The sequence below is a fragment of the Ursus americanus genome, chromosome 1 (genome assembly GCF_024610735.1).
Source record: "Ursus americanus isolate L20-20 chromosome 1, mUrsAme1.1.p, whole genome shotgun sequence".
Taxonomy (NCBI): Eukaryota; Metazoa; Chordata; class Mammalia; order Carnivora; family Ursidae; genus Ursus; species Ursus americanus.
This window is the reverse complement of record NC_142127.1, coordinates 46,638,042-46,663,461: the sequence shown is the minus strand read 5'-3', so window position 1 is coordinate 46,663,461 and position 25,420 is coordinate 46,638,042. Positions and strand designations below refer to the sequence as shown.

Sequence of the window (25,420 nt, the reverse complement as noted above, 5' to 3'; positions counted from 1 at the left end):
GGCCCTACTGTATTAGCCTGCCGCATTTTGCGTGGCTCCTACATGCTGAGCAGCGGCCAGGGGATTTAATTTTTTAAAACTGAAGTTCCCTACCCATTGTGGTGGAACACTGCTCTTTAGTATGAGCTTTCCTGTGACATTTGACTCTAAAATGGAAACAGATGTTCTGCAGATCAGAAATGCCTTCAGGCACATGGCCTCCCTAGGCCTGTTCTTGAAGTTCATTGCCACATCCACCAATTAACTACTTAAAACACACACAACGAGTAGGTCAGAGACAACATATCGAGTAAAATTGCTCTTCCTCCTTGCCTCTGGATTGGATGGTCTTCCAGGGCCCTGGTGCTCTCTGCGTAAAACACGGCTTCACCTCTCTTGTGTCTACCTGGCTTCCCCAGGGACGGGCTGACGGGAGTTTTATTCACTTAGCCAACACTTACCTAGGGCCTCCTGCATTCCAGGCAGGGGCTTCGGCCAAAGGGCCGATTCTAGGAGTAATAAGGCCAGGGAAGACCACTCTGTGATCCTGGACGTGTTAGGATGAGGCTGCTCTGGGTCCTTGGGAGCAGAGAGGAAATGACTACCTCTGCTTGCGGCTGTTGGAGGAGGAAGCGTCTCAGGGGATTCCTCGCCAAGCCCTGGGGCTAGCTTGTCAAACGCCCCCACCCCATCAAAATCGGGTGTTCTTTTTCTTAGCAAATAAATGCACATTCACAGACGGAGGTGTTTCCTCCAGGTTGCATGTTGGTAAGTATCAGCATCAGGACTAGAATCCTAGAATACAGTTTCAGCTTTGAGGGGTCTAAGCCCTACATCTGAGTGCTCTTCAGACTAATGAAGTTTTTTTTTTTTTTTTTTTAAGCTGGCAAGTAATCATATTCAGAGTGATTTTTCTTTTTTTATCTAGTGTATATCATTCAGAAAACAAAAAAATGTCTGGGAGTGAATCCCAATATTAATCACATTGAATTTGATGGAAATTAGAGTCTGTTATTTAATAATTCCTTATCACATACTTACCACTCCTCTTTAACCAGGTGCCTAGAATTTACTTGTATTCCCGCAATATTCATTATTGATTTTATTTCTATCAGTAATCCTAATCCATGTACCTTCTGAATTTAGTAAGTGTAATGTAGGGTTTTTTTTTAATGTGTTTTTTTTTTTTAAATTGCTGCTTTAGATGTAGCTTGAGGTCCAAGGTGAATTTATTGACATTCATTTCAATTTGATTCCACATCCCAGTTCCCCTCTATCTCTCTTACGATCAGATCCCCAGGCTACTTTTTGTTTTTCTGTGGCATTATCAGATGGCTCTTGCTGAGTTACATACAAGTGCTGCTTTCCTTTGGTGAGGTCTGTGACCTCTAAAGGTTCCAACAAGCCAGGCTCTCCCAGGTAAGGGAGTTTTGTGTAGGTCAGTGGTGAAATGTGAGCATATTTGCTCAGTGGCCATTTCTCCACAACACCCTCGTCTTCATTTAATTTTGTGTGAGCTCTTACTCTGCTCCAGCAATTCCAGAAGGTGGGTCCACCGACTGGTTCTTTTGATGGAGGCAGAAGGATGTAACTCGGCCGGCGTGATTGTAACACAAACAAGGTCCCTGCGGGGGGGGGGGGGGTCCCTTGTTTGTTGCTTCTGTGAAAAACGTGGCCTTGCTGTGCCCTGCCCAGGGTATACACACAATCGGTGTACCAGTTATCAGACAGGCTGGCAGGAGCATCGGTTTCATTAAGGAATCCACATAATGAATTGCTTATAACACCTGTCTTACCATTTCTGTTCTTCGGGTTTGACCTGAGAGTTTACTGCGCTGTTCCTTTCACATAGGATGTACCAAATGACAGGAAAATAGCCCTGATAGATTTCTCTTGATGGGAAATGGTGGGATAAGGTGGATGGCAACACGGCCCACATGTAGTCAGTCAGTTTGGGCCCGTGTCCTGAGTATGTACATATATTATGTTGAATCATTGGAAATGTGATCACTTTTGATCCAAAAGAATGGCAACTTCATATCTGTAAGCTAATAATTTAAAAATTGGACCGTCAGGTAAGGAAGGGTGCCTTTGAAGCCGAATAGTAGTTACACCGGGAGGCAAAATACAGCCTGTGGCAAGCTTCAGCGTGACTCACAATGCTTTTATATTTCACAAAAATTTAATTGCTAACCTTGTCTTATTAGGAGATTTCAAACAAAATTCTGAGTTTTCAGCTTTTCTGCACAAATCAGAATCTTGCCGTGCTAGGTTGGCGATCTTCCATGGCGACATTAGCGGGGGCAGAGTGGCAGCTGTGCCCTTGCAGGGTTCACGTGTGTGTCCATTCACACACTGGTCAGCTTCCGGCTCTCGTGACCTTGCCTGGTCTCATGGCCTTTGAGGTCAGACACATGACATAAATAGAACACATATAGTGAGTTGGATAAAGAGAGAATTGGAAGAAGTCATCAGCTGGGCCGGAGCCATTTGTTTTGTTAATTATCCACCACCAACCAGCACATCCAGAAAGCAAGCCTGATGCCCCTCCGGACACTGTGCACTGAGAAAGGACAGGTAAGCAGAATGAAGGCGTCCTTTCATGTGCTAAGAGACGGGCAAACTCTTAGGAAAAGTTTTGGCTGGGTGCTCCTCATTTAAGTAGGATGTGACGACAGCTTCCTTCCACTGGCCACTATTCCCATTATAGGCTAATAGAATATCTATGTTGTTTGTTTGCTTTTAAATCCTGACATTTATAAGGAGAGGTTACTGGACAGTTGGCTACATTCTAACTTTATCATAAAGAAAAGTTCTTATGGACTAATATATATATATTTTAAAGTACCGGCTATTTATTGCTACATTATTCATACTGGACGGAAAACTGGAAATAAAGAGAAGATTGATGAATGGAGAAGGGCTGAATAAATGATGGTATGTCAACATCATGAAATATGTAGCATTAAAACAGCAAATTGGCCGGACACCAGTTGACTTGGAGAAGTAATACTATAACTTACGATTTAATTAGTGCTTCCTATGTACTAGGCACAGTTCCAAGGGCTTTCCGTGTATTAACTCATTTGATCCTCACAGCTACCCTGTGAGCTCTGTGCTGTTATCGCCATCATATAAATGAAGAAATTGAAGCATGGAGAAGCTAAGTCAGTGATTGAAGAATAAGCATTTGTATGTGGTAGGACTAGGTTATGAACTCATGCAATCCAGGTAGACCGAGATTATTAAAAGTAATTTTTAGGTTAGATATCAGAGTTCCTTATCAATGAGAAGTTTAGTTATAGAATCGTAATTCATAGCTATTCCAGAATTCTCTGGATTCTTCTCATATTTTAGACTCTTAGACTCATCATGCTGTCTCAGACCTTAGGAATCATTTAGTCTCCCAGTTTTCGAGGTTAGCCCTCCTTTTCCCCTCTTTAAACCAACTGAATCTTCCTGTAAGCAGAATGCTACTTAGTACTGATCTGGAGCTACTCTGCCTTCTCTCTTTTCCCTAGAGGGTAGTGCAAACTACAGATACAGTCTAGCTCCTTAATTGTGCAGGTGCGGAATGCATTTCAGAGAGAGAGCCTAACGTTTACTGAGTTCATGTTTCCAGGGATGTTATTAGGCGTCACAGGTAGATTTTATTATGCCCATTAAGGAAACTAGATTTAGAGAAAAATGAGGCCCCACATCACAGAGGAAATTGGTACCAGGTTGAAAGGACAGGATAGAATTCTTGTTGAACCTCCTTTTCTAGGGTCTTACTAACCTAAGATTTAGGAGTTTCAGTGGCCAACCGGAGGCCCTTCCATTGAATGTTACCTTATCTTGCTGTTGACTTCATCAGGCAGTTGTTGAGACCTGATTTTCACGGCGTTATTATTTACCACTGGTGATAGCGAGGCAGTGACTTAGAACCGACAATGAAGGGCTTTTGTATTAGTCAGCTTGGGCTGCTGTAACAGAGTACTAGGGGCTGGGCACTTCCCGCAACACGCGCTTAATTCTCACAGTTTCGGAGGCTGGAAGCCCATACAGATCAAGGTGCTTTCCAGTGAGAGTGCCCTTCCCTTCCCTTCCCTTCCCTTCCCTTCCCTTCCCTTCCCTTCCCTTCCCTTCCCTTCCCTTCCCTTCCCTCCCCCTCCCCCTCCCCCTCCCCCTCCCCCTCCCCCTCCCCCTCCCCCTTCTCCTTCCCTTTCCCTTCCCCTTCCCTTCCTCATCTGTAAAGCTAGGGGTTGGACTTGGTGGTCCCTAAGGCTTCCTGCCCCTCTGTCATTGTTCTTGATCTCCCTTGCGGGTGAGGGAAATCTTTAGGGTCAAAGCGGTGTCCTAAATTGTCCAGTGAGTGGTTACATGCATTCACGCTAAGACAGGAACCCCAGGATTATTCTCTCTGGAGACAAGAAACTTCCGGTTGTTCTTTAGTCAGTTGTAGTCGTTATGTAATAACAACTCTCTAGTTGTGAAACTCTAATAAAAGACTTTCCCTCCTGCTGCCTCTTTCTGTCCAGAATTCTTATTTTTGTCCGCATTCTTGCATGTGTCTGTGGAAGTCAGGAGACTTTGATAGTCAAGGATTTACCAGACCCTGGGAGGAAGCCCCCTTGTTAGCCTTTCTGGGAGTGTATTTTCCTCTTTCCTGTTTTTCAGTTCACCTGGTTTGAAAATGTTCTGGGATGTGGATTAAGGGTTGTGGGGGGGGGGAGTAGTACTGGGGGGCAGATTTACAACAGGTAGAGCTGAGAATGCTTTCCCATCAGTTCGTTAAAGATGTGTGTTGATTTCTCTGCTGGATAGCAGGCCCAGTGCTCACCAGCTACTTATCGCTTTCTCTGTGGCTCAGTCAGTGATGGTGTCTTGTTCTGGAGACCTTGACTGGAAAGTACATTTTGCTATCAGCAGGCCTCTTTGTAGTATTTGGCTCTGATATCTAGAGCATTCTGGATTGAACCCAGCATGCTCTGATCTGCAGGGCCAAGCCCGATATGGTGGGACTTGGAATAGTAGCTGATGGAGCAGGCAGTGAGATTAAGGACAGGGAGGCCCTTTTAACAACCTCTGACAATAGCACTCTCTCCTTGAACTAGAGAGTAGGGCTCACTGGACTCTTCTCTCTGCGTGGTTTCTCTTTTGTTCAAGCACATAGGACAGTTTTCTGTCCTTTAAGGCCAGGGCAAGCGAGGAAGGGAAGCGTGAGCTCTGGCCTTGGGAAGCAGGGAAAAGCATGGAGCTTGGAGTCTGGCCGACCTGACTCAGACCCCGGCCCGGGCACTTAGCTGTGTGGGCAAGTTTTCCAAGTCCCAGTGTTCTCACATATGAAATGAGGCTAGGAATAAAAAACGTGCAGGCTTGTAATGAGAATTGCATGAGTAAAGTGCCTACCATACAGAGGGTGCTTAGTATATGCGATTTCTCTCGCTGAACAGAGGTTGGGCTTTCTGGAATGGGAGTCTTGTAGTTGGAGACCCGGTTTTGGAGCAGAGGGTGATCTGCTTGGGACACCAGATCTGGGGACCAGAGCTGATGTTGAGACCACAGGACAGAAGAAAGGGCAGACTTTCAGCTCCAAAGACCCCCACTTGGGCACTTCCTTGGTGTGGGAAAGGATTGATTTGCACCAGAAATGTCATGCCTGTCACGTCTGTAAGGAAAGCTAGTACTGATCTCGCTTCTGTATTGCCCAAAGCTGCCCCCTCCCCCATTTGATGATATTGGATGACTCATTTGAGAAGTAGTCCTCGAAGAAAAGCTTCAAGGAGAAAGATACATGGTCACACCTGGGCCCCTGCTTGCACAGCCCTGAGCGCAGGTTGTCTCTGCTCGGCTGTCTTGGTAGAGGATTTACGTGCTCCTAGGGAGGTTTTTGGTATTCTTTGCAGAAGTGAGATGCCTTAACCTAGAGGTCTTTTTGCCCCCGTGGAATAGAAATCGGATTAGGAGCTCTTTGTGCTCTGCCACAAATCATTACACGTCTACATTTTGCTCTTATAAAATATGGATAATGACATGACTCTGTCTCCTAGGAGTTTGAGTGCATTAGCTAAGGATCATGGAACCTTAGAAGTAGGAAATTCGTATGAAAGCTGAGAGCTCGTGTAATTACACATTTGCATCACTTGCTCGGCATCCTTGAACGTCGTGCTTTCAACATGAGAATCCTCGGGCTGATTCCTGTTCTTCTAATTGTAGAGCAGGTGCACACGGAGTAAGCTCAAAGAGCACTCCGAGCGGAGAAGTTGTCACAGCGTCCTGTGGAAACCCTGAAGTAGTTCGGGCGGAGTGGTTTGGTTTGGGCTGAAGTGGAAGGAGAGCTCAAGATATTGTCAGGGCGCTGAAGTGAGAGGATACTGGGGGCCAGCGATGGTAACGGCCTCCAGGTGACGTTGTGCTTAGAGACTCGAGTACCTTGTCCCTGTGACCTCAGACCCGTCACTTTATCAGCCTTTGTTCAGGGCAGCAGTAAGCATGCTGGATCGCAGTGGGCTTTCTGGGTGCAGACTGTAGCTTCTGGAGTGCGGGCATTGGTGTTGTATCCCGTCAAGGAGCCCGCTCTTTCCTTTTTCTCCCACAGATGATTATTTTCAGACTGAGAAACTCTTTAAGAATATGTTCAAAGACAGTGTTTTGAATACCTTGAAAAAAAAAAAAGGTATTTGTTTCAGGAGGGGGTCCTGACTGGTAAGCAGACCGCATGCCACCTACTAGCTGATGCTGTTTTTCTTTTGTTTCAGGCAGCGGAGCCACCGCCGTGGTTCAGGCTGCTCTCTGCAAGCCCAGGCAAGAACGCGTAGCAATAAAGCGGATCAACTTGGAAAAATGCCAGACCAGTATGGATGAACTATTAGTAAGTAAAAGTGAAGGATACCCACCGGTTGCTTTTCTTCCCCGATGGGTATGCAGAGATGGGCCGGAGAAGCGGGGGAAGAGAGAGCAAAGGCAATTTGGTGTTCTCTCCTATTTTGACACGGGTATTTCTTGGGAAGCAGCCCACATCGCTGTTCCTCCCCTGATTAACTGTACCGTCCCTTACAATTGTGTTGTATACTGTACGACTTACTTCACTTTGACAAGCAGGATTTTGTTCAGGCCTCATCATTCCAGGTTGGGGCTGGTCTCTGCGCTGACACTCTCTTTTGGGAAACCAGGGAACAGACACAGTTCGATGATGCCTCAGGTCCTGTGATACTGAGTGCAGAGCTGGGTTGGAGAGCTCCTGGCCCTCCGTCTAGAGTCGTGACATAAATAGGAATTACTCCCCAAGCCCTTTGTCGGTCATTTTGCCTTTCAGAAATTACTAAATGACCTACACATTTCGGTTATTCAAAATACTGCAGGGTAGCTTGCATTTGGCTCATAAGGGGAATTTGTTTTTTGAACATGGCAGCTTGTACTTCTGATTCTAAATGAAGTATGTACATTACATAAATAATTGGAGCTTTGACTGTGGATATAACTATAGTAGCATTGGTTGGTTGAAGGAACATTTGCTTTTGGCTTAACTGACTCATTATTAAATGAACAGCTTGGCAAATGGTTATTAGTTGCCCGGCAAACTGTGAAAGGTTTGAGAGTTTAATCTCATAAATATAGTTGTCGTTCTGCCTGCCAATTCTTTTTTTTTCCTTTTGGCCATTTATTTGAGGATAATAGGAAACTGCAGTGGAGGAGTTAACTGATTGGTTATCCCAACCCTAATCCCAGTACAAATATTAGTCCGATAGCTCCACGCAAGCTACAAAGTATAATGACATTTGGCTCCAAATGAAGAAGCCTTTTGTTGTTTTCTACATTGGGAATGGAATGTCATTAACAAGAGCTTTTTGTCTTTACTCAGAATATAGCTTTTATTTCAGGCTTAATTACAGCACACCATAGTATAAATTAAGTAGAAGGATAAAGCTGTACTTTTCCAGATCTGTTTGGCCTCACATTTTAAATGAGGCTACAGAGGGCATAGATTTCGCTGGGATTGAAGCAACACATTGCCAGCTAAAACTCAGATTAAAGTAAGGGCTTCCACAATTTAATGTTAATTTCAAAAAAAAAAAACAAAACAAAACCACACAACAAAAAACAAACCCAAACCCCACAAAGTTTGTATACACTTAAGGCTTTTACCTTCTTCAGAATTTCCGCTGTGTGTTGCTCTTACTGAAATGATTGCTTTATCATCTGTTGCTTATGATCACAGTGACCAATAAAATTGTGCCTTTGTCATCTGACCAGTTTTGAAGGTCAACTTTCCCCAAGTAGAAAAAGCACTAAACTGTGGGGAGAGTCGGGTCCTACTTCTGCCACCAACTTGTTTTCTACCTTTGGTCAGGTCACCTAACAGCACTGCACTGTTTAAAAAGAGAGTTGGATTGGAAAATCTCTCAGATCCCTTTAGGAGTCCTGAAATTCTACAGCTATACTGAGTATATACTAATTTTTTTTTATAATTTTTATTTTGTTATATTAGTCACCATACAGTACATCTCCAGTTTTTGATGCAATGTATTTTTTTTTTTTAATTGGCATGTACATTTAAACGTATGCCCTGTTTGGAAATAACCACTCACGAATTTGCCTGTGGTGGTTGTATTTGATCGTGGCACTCTGTTGGAGATCCCATGGCCATCCTGTTGCCAGCAGCAGAATATTTATATAGAGTCTCTGTGAGGCCTGTGCACATTTGTGTCTAGCAATTCTGGAAGCAGCCTTCTGGACCGACGCTGTGGTCCCTGGTCTCTACAAGCCCTAAGTTGCCCCAGGCCTCCATGGTCTCCCTCTGCAGGCTGTTGGTCAGCAGTTGGCTGCCGGCATGAGAGTTAATGAAGGTCCTGGTGGAGGCAGTGGGGGTGGGGGGAACCATTTCCTCTGTTTCCCTGGGACCAGGGACCATAACAGTGTCATTTGGAGATAACTCATAATTTAGGCAGAGCTGCACATGTAAGGACCTGGGTTTTATGGCTCTGTGCTTGGCTCGTTAATCTAAGGTTTTAGGATTTATGAAGTTGATTATTAGCAGTTAGTTTATTTCTTTCATTCTCCGCCCCTCCCCTTAATACCTATGTTGTGTTAACAGAGTATAGTATATATGTATAATTATTTTTCATTTAAAAGGTATATTGATTTCTTGCTTTGATCTTTCCTTAACCTTGAACCTTTGACCTTTTGATGTCTTGCTAGTTCAAGAGATGGGAGGGGGAATGGTTCTTTAGGATGTTTGTCCTTTGCAAACAGAAAGAAATGGAATTTACAGTATGGGCTGCCTAATGTTGCCAGGCTTTTGTGGGCCAGCTATTGGCACATGAGATTGTGTGGAGCAAAGTTGCTATAATCCTTTCAATTTCTAATACTGCTGTTGCTCGCACTTTTATTATCTTGCTGGGTTCACATTTTGGCAGTGTTTGGACATCCGGTATCCTAATAATCCTTTAGGTCCGTGTGCGCGCGTGCGCGTGCGTGTGCGCGTGCGCGCGCTGTGTACAGGTCAGTGCTCCGCATCTTTTCACAAACTGTGCCATGTGTTCACTGGAGGCCCTTGTTCTTGTGAGAAACAATGGCCGCTGGAGTCCTTATCCAGTGAGAGTGTCATGCCGGAGAAGTCGCAGCTACCGACTATTTGCTGGCTGTTGGAACGTCTGCCTCTCCTGCTGAAACTGTATCACCTTCCACTTCCTCCTCTCTGCGGGGTCCCTACCCCCTCGCTTCAACCCCCCCAAGTAAGGTAGGATTTACGCTCCTAGGTCCGATGGGACGGCCCGAGAGCAGTTCTGGACGACTGTCCCCGGACTCGGCTTCTTCGTGTGGCAGAGGCTGTCAGAGTCTGTGGTCGTACGGAGTTTATTTCAGGTTTGGCTGAAGAAAGATTCAAGCGGTCATGATTTCTGAAGCAAAGTACTGGCTTCTCTGAGAATGAAGGGAGGAAAAGAAACATTAGATGAAATCGCTGGTGCTAAATAATTGGTAATTTGAATAAAATTTATTTACTGTTGAAATGAGTCCTGTAATATTCCTCAAGGACAGTTTGGTTCCAGATCTAATATACATTTAGTAATTTATTTGGTAAATATTTAACGAGTTTCTACATTGTGCTCAGGCCCATAAGAAGGGTGGGTTTTGCGTGTATGTATCAGAGGACAAAGCAATATGCTCGCTAAAAATTCATCTTAACAGTAATCAGATTAGAAAACCCTAGAACAAATGTTTTTCTTGGCATTGCATGAATAGCATTTAGTTAATCTAATTCTTCTTCTAGGCATTTTTAAAAAGTTGTTGTAGATGTATTGGAGTTTAGCTATTAACTATATCTAATCTCTCTATGTATGATGATTCGGTGGTTAATTTTCCAGGAGTCAAGGGATGTTACTGGTCTGTTCTGTATTCCTGACATTCCTGACCATTCCTGATAATTTCTGAAATTTGTCAATCCCACATTTTTTAATCCCACAATGGTGTAAATAACTATAATAGGCTTAACAGCCTGTGTCTCTGAGAGACATAGTTTTAGAGCAGAGCTTGTTAACTGCATGATTATTTAACTTTACTAGGTGCTAGACACTGAGCTAGACGATGGGAAAACAAAGTTGATTGCTGTTTTTTGGGGAGCCTGGGGACTGGTAAATGAGTTTCCCATTTATATATTGGGTTGGTGAGCCTTTTGAGCTACGGATTCTTTCTGCACCTTTTCCCTCTATTTATCTAGAAATGGTTTAACAGATTCTCTAACATGCATTCTGCTGAGGGAGTTCTTGCTTTTCAATAGGAATTTTAGGCTTGCTTACATGGGTCTGACCCACTGTCATGCAGGCGAGTATATTCTATGTGAAGATGGCCTTGAGGTTTCTTGAAAGAGCTTAATTCTCTGGTTTGTGGTCAACCTCAAAGGTTAGGGATGCTGCTCGAGGGCCCACTCACTTCCCTTAAAATTCCATTTCACGAGTGAAGAACTAATCCTCTTTTTTGAAGTCATCTTTCAATTTCTATCACCAGGTGACAGCGATTTCCAAAAATGTGACATAGTCATCCTTCCCTTTATTTATCCTAAAACCCACTTTTTCCGACCTTCAGGGATCTCTCCTTGAAATTTTTACCCAGGGATTGATGGACATTTTGGATCATCACCTTACTTGACTTTATGATTTTTAGACTTTAACCATATCCTTAATGTTTTTTCTCTAGACCTGAGTTGTCATATTTTTAGTCCGTCTTTGGTACCTAGTCACAGAAAACTCAGTAGCATTCCTTCACAAACATCACTGCCATCAAAACTCAATTCCTAGGGGCAGGAGTGCAATGTGTGTAGGAGAAACCATGGCTTTGGGGCCACTCAAAGTGCTTGGTTCTTCAAGGAAAAAAAAAAAAAGAAAAAAAAGTCTAGTTAAGTGATTCCATTATAAAGTAATATGTAATGATCATTACAATATTTTAGCATATGATGGGTGACAAATGTGAGCTACACATGGTTGCTGAAACTTGTGATGAAGGGAAAATGGCTTCCTGGGTCGGAGGGCCTGTGTTCTTCACGTGGACCCTGGACCTGAGAGGAATGGGTTTCACCTCTGGGCCTCTGTCTCCTCGTTTGTTGAATAAGGAATTCTACTTGATGGCAAAACTTACTTTCATCACCAAAGTTATATGGTTCTGCGTATTTAAAAATTAATTATTTTAATGAAATACCTTTTAATAATCATTTGAACAGAAACACTAATTGCTAGCAAATTATGCTTCGTAATTCAGGATAAAATCAAGTCACTCTAGTATTCTAGTGTAACAATAACAATCCAGTGTAAATGCATAGATCTGGGTATGAAGTGTGCCATCTGCCTCTCCCATGTACATGATGAAAGACTTTCTGTCACCAGCTGGAAAAAATCTGGCATCTGCCCTTCTCTTCCATATCTATCTTTACAAGGGTATTTTGCTGTGTTTCACTAACAGCATTCGTAGATAAATCAGGAGCTTACTTCCCTCAGAACAAAGCCACTGCCCTCATTTTGCTTTTTGCTACAATGTTATTTTATTATTTCTTATTTCTCTTGATCTGCTGTTCCCTCTCTAGTCATCTGCCCCTTTCTTCCTACTTTCCTTCCTTGTGTTTGGAGGAATGAATTAGCTATGATTTGTAGGTTATTTTGGAGAATACAGCCCTAGGTGTTTATTTTGCCTAATGGTCATTTGAGAGAATAGCTTCGTTATCCCCTAATAGTTTCGTTATTTGACATAGGCTTCTCTTAAACTTTTAAAATTAAATTATATTATATGGGGACCTCTGAATAGTTCTTCTAGCTAGCAGGGTTCCCCCCTTTTTAATTGAAGTTTAAAAAATTTAAAGAACATTTTTTATATGGTTTTTACCTAATCTCTGTAATTGTGTTGATAGTTTTGTAAGCCTTGTTTATTGCAGAAAAAAATTCTACCAGTTTGAGGACATCAACTTAAAAAGCTGGAAGCTATAATGTATGTTCTCTTAATTATAGAAATGGAAGCATTTTTCCATGCTTTTTGAACAAAATAATTTTCTAATTAGTAAATTAATTATTCATATCCCAGCTCATTCCCCATCATATGTGGTAACAAATTGCATTTGGCTGTTTCTCATAGAGTCTTTCTCATAGAGTCTTTTGTACCAAGGGTAGAGCATTAAAATACAAGCCAACTTAACTGAATGTGGTACTATTTTGAGCATTTCAGGTCTCTGACATTAAGTTTTGTACTGCTGTTTGTCCCTTGCCACTTACTTTTTGTAATTATTTTTGTACAAGTTGGTCTTTGTGTTTACCAAAGTATAGTTCAACTGAAGGCAGGATTAGGAATGGGGAATTTTTAGAGATTTTGAAGACATACCTTTATAAGAAATTAGAGAATATTATATATGCAAAACTATTTTTACAGCTCTAAAGTTACATTAGCTGAGAATATGTATGATTTGGTTACAGAAAACATTTTTCATTTTGTTTTTGTTTTTGTTTGTTTTTTTTTTAAAGATTTTATTTATTTATTTGACAGAGATAGAGACAGCCAGTCAGAGAGGGAACACAAGCAGGGGGAGCGGGAGAGGAAGAAGCAGGCTCATAGTGGAGGAGCCTGATGTGGGGCTCGATCCCGTAACGCCGGGATCACGCCCTGAGCCGAAGGCAGACGCTTTAACTGCTGTGCCACCCAGGCACCCCAACATTTTTCATTTTGGAACATCAAATTTAAAAGTCATAGTTAAGTCAGATAATAAATGTACTAATTGAATTTACTTCTAAGTGTTTTTATACTTCTGTTAGAAATGGCTTGCTAAAATATTTAACATCTCACCTTTTTCCCAAAGAGGAAGCAGAAATGAATATTGCAAGGACACGTTTCTGGACTTACATGTACTCAGTAAGAAAGAGACCCAGCACATACTCATTTTCAGAGTAGGAGAAAATGGGGAAAACACTCCGAGATTGAATCTGACTTTAGTTACATGTTGTTTATTTTTTTATACCTCACTTTTGCCGTCCACAGAGACTTCTGGAAAATGTTGTTGGCTTGGGTTGAGACAGATGATTTTGTTCTTTCCTCTTTTATCTTCTTTATTTTGGTTTGGTTATTTCCACAATTAATTAGCTGGGGTGGAAACAGAAGGACTGTGGCATACTCGGGGAGAAGGTCGGAGCGTGTCGGGCAGGGCCCTGGCCGCTTCTGCAGGACGGCTATTCCCTGGCAGAACCCCAGGCTGCAGACAGTAGTCGCCCCCCACCCCCAGGCGTGGGACAGGGGGGTGCCACAAAAAATAAAAAGACACATTTGACCTCACATTCTCATCATTGGGTTCAGCTGTGCTGAACGTTGGCCTGGAGGTCTGTAGCAATGTTAGTTGGCTGACAAGAAAAAGTCTTCCTGTTTCTGTTTTCAGTGAAGTCTTCAACTTTACTTTTTCCAGGACTCCCAATTGTAGTCAATTAAAAGACCAAATAGCAGTTATTGATAGCTGAATCTGATTCGGATACCAGGGGGGCCAACGTGAGAGCTTCCAGGACCCATGGGTCATCCTTATTACTGTTTGCTGAAGAACTTTGCAGCCAACTCTGGAAGAAATTGGCTTCTCCCCGTTGGGTTTTCCTATAGTATTTCAGCATCACATTTTTATTCTTTGCGTTCTTTCCCCCCTCCTTGTTGCTTTTGAAGAAAAGAGCTAGAGCAGTGGCTTCTTACATTTCCAAGAAAGAGTCTTCCATTTCGTTGGGACAGTTTTTGTGGAGTGCCCAGCTTTGTGATACCACCACCAAGCCATAGGCCCTGCGATGTATGCTGTATTCTGTCAGCCAACAGACGTTTACCCATGTGATTGCCCTGCTGTTTCGAGAGATTTTCCTGCCCTCCGTCTCCCATGACACTCTACCTTTTACAACGTCTCTCTCTAGTTTTAAATACGTCTCTACGGACGCTGATTAAGGCTGTCGCAGAATTTATGCTCCCCTTCTCCTAATTTTTCAACAATATTTCCCCATCTTCAAAATATCTAGACTTTTCCCATTTCTAATCCTGCCTTCAATGGACTGTTCTTGGATAAACACAGATACCAAGTCATAGGAAAATAACTACATAACTAAATGGCAAGGAACATTGGTTGATTCGTTTGTAAGGGGTACAAGTCGAAATATTTGACTTACTCTTTCTTGAGGAGATTTCTCCCTCTTGATAATCTTGTTCCAAAAGAGGCACGAGTTTGCTGTGATATGAAATTTTTATATATAAAAATATATACTTTTTTATATGATATGTATGATATATAATTTTTTATAATTAAAATACCTCCTGAAGACATTTTCAGTCATGAAAATGACAGGCCAAAAAATCCATTGCTCTTAATAAGAGCTTTGTCAATCTTTTTCTTCCATTTCGTGGCTGACATTTGATGATCATTGAGGTTTATAGTTTTTGTTTAAATTCTGCCACTTACAGTGTTAGGCTATTTATGAATAGGGATTATGTTACCCTTCATTATAATGCTGATGTTAAGGAGTTGCCAGCTGGAGAATGACTTTCTGAAAAGTGTTTTTATTTAACACGGCTACCCTCATCATTTAAAGAATTCTTGAAATGCTAGCAGGGTGTTGCATGCACTTTAAAGATGTATCTGGTTATCTCTTGCATTTGGAAATGTATGTTTCGTTTGGTAGTATTTATAAGTCACATATTTTTTTCCTTTTCAGATTAAGTGGTAGTGTGGTTATGTGCCTTTCTCTCGGCGTTTTGTTGAAGGAATGATGCATTTCTGTGCTTAGCTTGAAAGCAGTGGTTCTCAGCTTTGGCTGAACATTAGACTCACCTGGGAGCTTTTGAAAAATTTCATTCCCAGCCTGTTATCCTAAACCAATTTACATCAGCATCTCTGGGGCTAGGATCCAGGCACCGGTATTTTTTTTAAAGCTCCCCAGGTGATTTCAATGTGTCACCAAGGTTGAAAACCACTGCTTGGGAATAAAGTTAGAAATGGCATCTCCTCAGATTTAACTGCACGTGATGTTGGAAGTTGAGAGGTTTGATTCCTAACTAAGGCCGAGTCGGATATTTTGCCACCAATATCAGATAAAGAAGAATCTATTTAGGATTTACATAAGCTGTGAAAATATGCTAATTTGGTTAAGTATAGTTTAATATTTTGAATTCAGAATCCATTTAAACCGTTCCCTTTCTGTAATGAAATTTCTTTCCTTTCAGTGCTTTGTGAATCTCCTGGTTTTAGGGACTAAAGAAACTAGACTTCAACTTTTCCTCATTCTTTTATCTTCAAACTCTTTTCTATGCTCTGTGGTTTTTTAATTTTAATTTTTTTAAAGATTTTATTTTTTTAGGTAATCTCAACACCCCTGGTGTGGGGCTGAAATTAGGACCCTGGCATCAAGGAGTCGCAAGCTCTACAGACCGAGCCAGACAGGTGCCCCTGTGCTCTGTGTTTTGAACCCTTTGCATAGTATATGTTTAGACTCCTTATCCCGAAATGTTTTGACAGTATACCATCATGCCTGAAGTATGACAGGGCGGTCTAAATGAAACACAGGGTGAAATACTTAGGAAAAGCCCAAGTGGAGACAATGTACAGTCAGAAATACAGCTGCAAGTTCATGGCCCAATGAACGGTACACATGGTACCGACGCTCTCAGAGCCAGCAGGATGCACGGGCGCCTTAGGTGACGTTTCTGTAGAAGGTGAGCTGCTGCCCACGGCTCTCGCCTTCGAGGCTTAGCCAGTCACTTAGAACACTTGAGAGAGTGATCCGTGTCACCCGCCATGAGGGGACTGAGACATGGAGAGCCTGGCTTTTAGCATTGAGTTATGCGCTAGCCATTCTGCACGGGGTTTTCTAGCTCCCATTTCACTTATTTCACAAAAATCACATGTAGACGGCATTAATAATCTCCTTTTTACAAAAGGAGGCCGAGGTTCAAGGCCACGGAATAACCTGCGCAGGTCATGGAGCTGGTCGGTGGCTTGGCCAAGCTTCCAAGTCTTACAGTGGAGCCCTTCTTAAGTGGCTTCTGCTGGGTCCCACCCCTGTTAATCATAGTTCTTGTTTGTCCTCTTCTATTTATAGGAGAAGTTTTTCTTTTGGGTTTTTTTTTTTGGTGGTGGTGGTAGGGGGACTAAAGGCCATATAGAAGCATTAGAAAATACCACAAAAATAAGCACACTTTCTTTTTTTTCATTTTTTCAGTTTTTGTTTTTTTGGTAGTTTTTTTCCCCCCTCCCAAGCAATCCTATTTCCAGGGTATTCTGCTGTAGGAAACTCTGTGCGGTTTGTGTCCCCCCACCAAACCTGGAATATCCCGCATGAGAGGCCTGTGTCATGCCCCAGTCGGGCAAATCTGGCTGGGCTGGCCCCGGAGCAGCATGGGGGTGTCCCTGGTCGATCTGTCTTCCGCCCACTTGGCTCCCAGCAGCGGGATGCTGCTGTGGCTGCCACTTGAGTTCTAGCAGATGGGAAGGCCTTTTTCTTGCTATCCCATTTTAGGCCCGTTTTCCCACTCCTGTGAAATTTCATTTATGATGTGTTTCCGATGAGGCTGCATGAGCAGATCCAGCTCTTCAGTCCACAGGGAAGATTAAATCTTGTGTCCTAGCTTGGTTTGGCACTTGAGGACGTGTCTGTCTTACTTCACTAGACTTCCAAGGGAGTGACTGTGTTCTGTTCCTTGACTGTAGTTTTGGCAAATGTGTTGCCTGGACTTCACGGTTCTGTACGTTCTTCCGACTTGACCTCACGTCTTTCTCTCCCTTTGAATTTTTTACCCCTTTCCGTAGTTGTGAAATTCAAACCGCTTTAATAATAATCTCTCTTTTTTTTGCCTTTGCTTCCTACCCCTTTCTTCAGTCACTCGCAGTTAGGTGGTACCTCTGTGCTGAGCTCCCCGCCTCTGGCTGTGACCCCATCACCTTCACGGCTGCTGATGGAGATCCTTCCTTTCGCACACCCTCCACCCAAGTGGAGAATGTATATTTATAGGAGAAACTTTTTTTTTTTGTCTGCCTTCTACCGCTTTGCCACGCAGAGTCTGGTTTTTGGACCTAAAGGGTCAGCATGGTTTGGAAGCCTGATGGAGATGCAGAATCTCAGGCGCCACCCCAGACCCACTGAATCAGAATCTGCATTTTCACACAGCCCCCAGGTGATCTGTGTATACAGTCAAGTTTGAGAAGCGTTGCTCCAAATCACTCATCTATGGATTGTGTCCTAGTTAAGGAATAGAGTATTAGAACCCATTCGTTCTGTAGGGAGAATTGGATAAATCTTTTTTTTTTTAATCATACCCATTTATTCATCTTTCGGCAATACTTTTGTCACTTTTAGAGATAGGAAGAAATGAATATATTTGAGAATAAATGGATTTTTGCCTATCCTGTGAGTGAAGTTAAGGCATTGGGAAAAGCTTGGATAATTTAGCTAATAGACTATTAGTAAGGAAGGATTCAAATAGCAGCTATCATCATTGTTTTGAAAAGAAATGGAGAACGTAGTTCTGTGGAAAGAGCATTTGACTAAAATATTTTTATTTTCAAAATATAAAATATAAAAAATAATATATGATTATCTTAATGAGTTCAGGCTGCTATAAGAAAAATTCCATAGGGCCGCCTGGGTAGCGCAGTTGTTAAGTGTCTGCCTTCGGCTCAGGGCGTGATCCCGGTGTTCCTAGATCAAGTCCCACATCGGGCTTCCCCGCTGGGAGCCTGCTTCTTCCTCTCCCATTCCCCTGCTGTGTTCCCTCTCTCGCTGGCTGTCTCTCTGTCACATAAATAAATAAAATTAAAAAAAAAAATTCCGTAGATTTGGTAGCTTATAAACAACAGCAATGTATTTCTTACAGTTCTAGGGGCTGGAAGTCCAAGATCAGGGTGCTGGTAGGGTCAGGTTGGGGCCTTCTTCCAGGTATGGACTTTTCCCTGCTTCTTCGTGTGGCAAAAGGGGCAAGCTTGCTCCTTGGGGTCCCTTCCACAATGGCACAAATCTCATTCATGAGGGCTCCATCCTCAAGACTCAGTCATCTCTCAAACGCCCCATTTCCTAATACCATCAATTTACGAATTTTGCAGGGGACACAAGCATTCAGACCATAGTGGAAATATAAATATAAAAATGTAAAAATTTGCATCTCTGTAGAAGGCAGCTAAACAAGAGGCTTATGTATAAACTGAAATAGGGTTGGATAGGCAGGTAGAACACCTTGTTCTTTCTTCTTTAAGTACATTTATGCACTGTTTGTGGGGATACTGCTTATCATGGGGGCTCAGTGATAGCATAGGTCATACGCCGAGGCAGAGTGGCTGGGGTTTCTCCCTAAGGCAGGTTCCATCATGTCTTTAAGCATTAGAGGCTCTACTGCATGGAAAGGCTTGTGCGGGAAATTGGATGGTGTAGGAGTGGGGGTATGGACCCCCTAGCCAAGCAGTGAAGAGGGACAGTGAGGCTGCATGGAAGGACAATGTGGGTTATGAGTGGTCAGACCTATGCAAGTTCGTGCTGAGATTTCCCACTCCTTCCATCTGCCCTGTGTTGCTCCTTGGGGTGTATTAGTAGGGGTGGTATCTATGTCCCCCCTTTTTAAAAAGATTTTATTTATTAGAGAGAGAGCAAACATGAATGGGGGGAGGGGCAGAGGGAGAAGCAGGCTCCCCACTGAGCAGGGAACCCGCAGCCTGGCTTGATTCCAGGGCCCTGAGATCATGACCTGAGCCGAAGGCAGACGCTTAACCAACTGAGCCACCCAGCTGCCCCTGTGTCCCCTCCTTTTTTCTTTTAAATCCCCAGGACCTTTAAATATCCAGCTGGTACCTCTTAGACCCAAAATTTTGAAGTGTTACAATTTGATAAGTTATATCCACAGGTTATTTAAAAGAGTTTCTCCCTTGTTTAATTAAAAGAGTTGTTTTTCTTCTCTCTCCCTCTCTATCCATCTCCCCCTTTTCCCCTTTTTCTCTTTCTCCCCCCACCCCACACACGAATGCTCCCACTCATGCCCGCAAGTCGTCCCCCCCGCCCCCCGCCCCCAAACACACACAGTTAGCTCACTGCAGTGTTGGAGAACCTGGTAGTCTGGGTAGGAAGTGATACCGGCCATCTACATGGAAAGCACGAGAAAACGTGTTTTTCCAGACTCTGGCCCAATTTTGCTTCCGTGCAGAAGAATTTCCTTTCATATGGGCACTGGTTATTTATTGTTCATTTTGATGAATGATTTAAAAGCTAGACAAGCCTTCATTTGCATTAGATGTAAAATGGTGAGAGTGTAGAGTGCCCGTAGTTTCAAGAAACAGTATTCTCCTTTCTCTGAGCAACAGGGGGCATCTGTGTGGAGAGGCCTCTACCTAATGCTGCAGGCCCCCCAAGTGGGCCATCCATCCCCACAGTGAGCAGCTGCTGGTGACGAGGTAGGACTGGTCTGGGCAGTGTTCCATTTCTCCTTCGGAGGCATCTTGTCGTATCAAAACCTAACACCAGAAACAGATGGAAACTGGACCTCGGGTTTCAGGTCTTGTTCAAAGGACAGGAGTAGCTGACTTGAAAAGTGTCAGATGTAGAAAACCTGTAATTAGTTAAATGGATGAGGGGAAATGATGAAGGAAAAGTGTTGCTATATAACGAAGATGAAAAAATTAGTGATTTTCTTATATTACGTATCCTTGGTAAAAGGCACTTGTAGCACATACACAAACCATAATGTATGTGTTTGGATACTTAATGGTATCTTGTCCAGGTTACCTGACATACAGAGTCTTGGCAGTTTGAAGATCAGGTGGGACTGGCTATGTAAAGATTGCAGCTCCGTTGGAATATTCTGGCCAGGAGATTAGAAGTGAATTCAAAGTTAACTACATGCACGTTATTATTGAAAATATTTGTAAGATGCATAAATACACTTTTCTTTCATCATAAATGCATAATAGCATAAATGAGGTTTCTTTGATGACTTACGTTATTTTTTGTGGCTTTCGGACAGCACCTTGTAAGCCAGTTATGCTGGTCTGGTGACTTTGAGGGTTAGCATTTGACTGTAGCGTTATAGGAGAAATCTGGCAATAACTTAAAATGACGCATCAAAACCAAGGGGAACTTGAGTATTGTAGGAGAATGTGGTTTATTGAAGTGGCCTATTTGTTTGATTTCAGAACTTCATTGTTTTATGTCTGTGTATGAAAGTTTATTTCTCTTCAGTAGTAGTGTTTCCTACACTGTGACACACAAAGTGTTATTTAACTGCATTTTTTTTAAAGATTTTATTTATTTATTTGATAGAGAGAGACAGCCAGCGAGAGAGGGAACACAAGCAGGGGGAGTGGGAGAGGAAGAAGCAGGCTCCCAGCGGAAGAGCCTGATGTGGGGCTCGATCCCATAACGCCGGGATCACGCCCTGAGCCAAAGGCAGATGCTTAATGACTGTGCCACCCAGGTGCCCCTTAACTGCATTGTTAGTATGGATTCAACTATGCCAATATATCTACTGCAGGACTTCTCAGAACCATTGACAGTACTGATATTCCCCGTGACCCTTTTTAGAGGGAGAGATATGATATTTCCCAAGCTTATCACTTTGCCTGCCTCCCCCCCCCCCTTTTTTTTTCCTTTATGGACTATCTATCATGAAATAGACTTTGGGAAATTACGCTCTGGCATATTCATATGTATTTGCTCATTTACAACATCACAGCAGTCCTAAGAGACAGAAACAAGGTTTGGATGAGGGAGGAGTTAAGCCCCTAGAGTTGAGGCTTGCCGTGGGACCCAGTCCTTTAAGGACCCAATTGGTCTTTTCTCTCTCTGTCGAGGCCTCCAGTGCAAGTAGGAGGCACCCAGTCCTGAGTGCCAGAGCTCTCTGCTGCAGAGTAGGGGCCATCTGGGTGATGGGCCCGGCTGAAGTTTCTCTGCCCCGTTCTTCAGGTCCACAGTGGCTCTGTGGTTTCTTGGTCCACAGGGCTCTCTGGGCTCCTGAAGAGGCCTTTTTCAATTGCAGCACGTTAATGATGAGGGTGAATTAGTTCTCATGGAGCTTCGTTGAGCTAAAGGTTTAGGCAGCCCCCCAGGTATGCTTTTAAGTAGCAAAAGTGCCCAGGTACTCAGTTGTGGTTTCCCTTCTGTTTTGTTTCCTGATTTTCGACCCCATGGTACTATGTCATGTTTTGTTTTGTTTTTTTTATAGAAAGAAATTCAAGCCATGAGTCAATGCAGCCATCCCAATGTAGTGACCTATTACACCTCTTTTGTGGTAAAAGATGAACTTTGGCTGGTCATGAAATTACTAAGTGGAGGTAAGTAGGTTTTGTTATTTGCTTGTTCTTGTTTTGATTTTTTTTTTCCTTTTGTGTGAGCCAACATATTGAATAAGACTTTAAATTTGGTCCCCTCCCTTTTGTATTTAAAAGTTTTGCTTGTTTATTATTTACTTAGAGAATAAAGCCCAGATTTCACTGCCTAGACTACCTGTGCCCTTTTACACCAAGAAGGTGGAGGGGAGGCTCCTTCAGTACCTCCAACGCCCCACCTTCCCCACACCTCACCTCTGCGGCTCCTCAGCCCTAGATGTCCATCCTTCCCTCTCCAGGTGCTGAAGTCCGAGCAGGTCACATTCTCTCTGCAGCCACCCCGACTCTCATCAGAAGAGTTAATCAGTCTTTCCTCTTTAAACTCTTTGTTTTTAATATGATTCAAGTCCTTCCTACATCGCAATATAATGAATTCTTCCAGCGCCGTTCATTCAGAGTTCTGTGGTAATGGAAATGTTCTAGAGCCGTGCTCTCTAGTTTCTAGTAGGCACTTGTGGCCCTTGAATACTTGACACGGGGCTGGTGTTACTGAGGCGCTGAATTTCGCTTCAATTTTAATTAGCTTCTATTTAAATAACCACAGCTGGCTCATGGCTGTGTGGCGGACAGCGCAGATGGAGGTTAGATTGCCGACTTGCCCAGGAGAGCGCGGTCTCCTGTCCTTCTCCTGCACTGAGCTGGCACCCTGTGGGTGCTCAGTGAATATTGTTTCAATTGAAATGGAGAAGAGCTTCATGCTAACGGTTGCAGTGTTGATCAGCAGTGGCACTATTTTCTTTTTTCCTTTTTTTTCCCTCCAGGGAAGTTCTACCAAATATTTATTTATTTATTATTATTATTTTTTAAATAATTTTTTTTTATGTTATGTTAGTCAGCAGTGGCACTGTTTTCATCCTATGTTTGCATTTGAAAAGGCAGAAGAACTTTCCCTCTGGCCCCAGGTCACTGAAGTTATGAAAGCCACTGACAATTTACCTTACAAGGCACTTTCACATTCCCATGTTTTTTCTTTTAATCTTTTAACATCACTATTTGATAGAGGATGGTAATGAGAACCATTACCTTTATTGAACGCTTACTCTCTGGCTAGGTCCCGTTCAAGGCAATTTACTAACCTCTCGTTTCATCGAATCTGGACAGTGTCTTTGAATAGCCGGTGTCACCGTCCCTGCTTCTCAGAAAGTTCCCCAAAGCTCGGGAGAGTTAGGCAGCTTGCCCAAGGTCACCTGCACAGTAGTTGTTAGCGCTGGAAAGAAATGGTGCTGGGACCTGTTGACTTAAAAGCTACGCGACGCCACGAGAATTATCACCTTCATTTTACAGACACGGAAATTGAAGTTTAGAAAGCCCAAGTGATTTTCTTTGTAACACCCAGCATACCCCCATCTCTCACTCCTTCTGTACCTTTCGCAGACATGAAGTGTGGTTTAGGAGCAGAGCATGTTGTGGTGCCTGGATGAAGCCCAACCTGGCACTGCAGAATTTGTATTGTGGTTACCATTTTAATCTGCAGACCTAGTTCCAGGGAAGGCCAACTCGGGGTGGGGTGGGGGGCATCTTAATTTTTTTTTTTTTTTAAAGAAACCCTTGGATCCAGCAGAGGCCCCGAACCGAGAGGACAAATGCTCTGTAATTGCCTTGGGTCTGCTTGTGCAGGTCTCAGAGGGGAGCCTGGGAGAGCTGAGTCCGGTTCTGTTCCCAGTCTTGTCAATCCTATTAGTCATTGTTTCCTTGAGTGCCTACTTTGGTTTTTAATTAAACATGAAAGAAACAAGGGAAAAAAGAAAAAGACAGCCTGCTGGAGCCAGACTGCAGGGTTTGAGGGTCAGGACTGCCCCTGGGCTCTGCGGAGGCCCCTCCTTTGGCAGGAAGATGTCCCTCACCGAGCCTCTTCTTGCAGGGTTCCCCCAGCTCGGAGGAGACTGAGAAATTCTGCCTACCTGGGACCCTGGGCAGCCCCAAATACTCAGCTCAAGCTGAGGATTTTACTTCCTGTCTTTATTTTGATCCCAATTAACCTTTTATAAGCTCGAAAATATTCCCTATTGCCTTGCCTGAGGACTTGAAAGAAATTGTCATTGTCTTTTTAAAAGAATCCAATTTAGTCAGTCTCCCCGGGCTTTAGGTAAGAAGAACAGGTTTGAAGCGGGTTTCCACAGGTCCGGGAGTCCGGGGCAGATGCGGACTCTTGCTCGTTTTTCTTTCAGCAGGCCAGAAACGCGTGCACGCTTGTACGGTATATCCTTGTAAGATAAAAACAAAACATTTTTGGAAGTCTCGTTTTCCAGATTATTAATAAGTTTAAGAATCAATGAATAAATAGATGTTTCTCTGAGGGGGAAATATGCATTTGTTTTCTTTTATAATATTTTATCACATTAAATCTCTTAATGAGGGGCAGGCAGCTCGTCTGGTGTAGTAATAGCTGATGGGGAAACTCAGTTCTCCCAGTTAATCATAGAGAGCCCGGAGCCAAATTCAGGTCCTGAGGTAAGCTATTTGTTAACTCTTCAGAAATGTTGAACCCCCAGGTAATTATGGCTTTTAAAATGACCAGGAGGTTTGGAATATTAATTAATATGTGTTGAAACATGAATTCACAGTGCCAAGGATACTAATCTGTTTATGGTAACAAAGTACTATGTATTTATTTCATTATGAAATTCAGCACTTAATGCATCAAGTAAATGAAAATAAAGTTTGCCTAGAGTCACAGAAAGGAATCTTCTGGTTGTAAGCAGGGGTCTGGTGGCAACATACTTTTTTTTTCCTCCCTCCCACTTGTGTTCCAGATATTCATAAAGATCTGCGCTTCTCTTTCTCATCAGGTCACGGCTCTGGCCTCTTCCTCCTTTGTTTTTTCACTTCAAACATTTTGAACCCTGTTTTGAGCCTGTAACCAGTTGTGTATGTGTAGGAGAAAGGAACTAACCCTGAGGTGACCCTGAGCAAGCTTGTGGTCCCTGACCCGGAATTCTTCTCACGCCGAAGGTGCTCTCGCAGACTTGGATGTAGGGTTTCTGGTCCTGTGCCGCCATGCAGTTGTATGCCTTGGGGGGGGGGGATTGTGTTAAATAAACAAACATATTTTGACATTTCCACTTCATTTTCTAAATAGTGGAGCCCAACCTAGAAAGGTAACGAAGATGCTTACACAAAGTTTCCACTTCTTCTGTCTAGGTTCAATGTTGGATATCATAAAATACATCGTCAACCGAGGGGAACACAAGAATGGAGTTCTGGAAGAGGCAATCATAGCAACAATTCTTAAAGAGGTTTTGGAAGGCTTAGACTATCTACACAGAAATGGTCAGATTCACAGGTAGGATTTCCGCACCGATGTTGAAGTTCAGCCGTTTGTATCTTTAGCTCTAGCTTGTAAGGAGTATTAAGGAAACACGTGTTGCAGGGAGGCAGCAACAGTATCTCCAAGCTAGGCCGAATAGATGAGGAAACAGTCCTGAAGAAAGAAGCAAGCGAATACATTTTGATGAAATATATTAGTATCCTCAGGGTTGGCTTATCTGCTCTCACTGAAATAGAAGCAGAACATAAAAAGTACCGAGAGAACTCATTTAAAAAAATCAGTTAACATGCTCCTCTTGAAGTCGGCTCAGTTGAGCAGGATGACATCTCTGCCTTCCTAGTGTAGGC

The 25,420-nt window shown here is 43.0% G+C and overlaps 1 protein-coding gene across 5 annotated transcripts in view; it reads left to right on the top strand.

Moving 5' to 3' along the window:
- Nucleotides 1–25,420, top strand: part of STK39 (serine/threonine kinase 39) — a 439,620-nt gene that overhangs the window by 210,047 nt on the left and 204,153 nt on the right. For all 5 annotated transcript variants that reach the window (XM_045780401.2, XM_045780409.2, XM_045780437.2 and 2 more), the window contains 3 exons: nt 6,720–6,832; nt 21,643–21,751; nt 24,947–25,088. In XM_045780401.2, the coding sequence (XP_045636357.1) occupies nt 6,720–6,832; nt 21,643–21,751; nt 24,947–25,088 (364 nt within the window). The remainder of the gene's footprint in view (nt 1–6,719; nt 6,833–21,642; nt 21,752–24,946; nt 25,089–25,420) is intronic.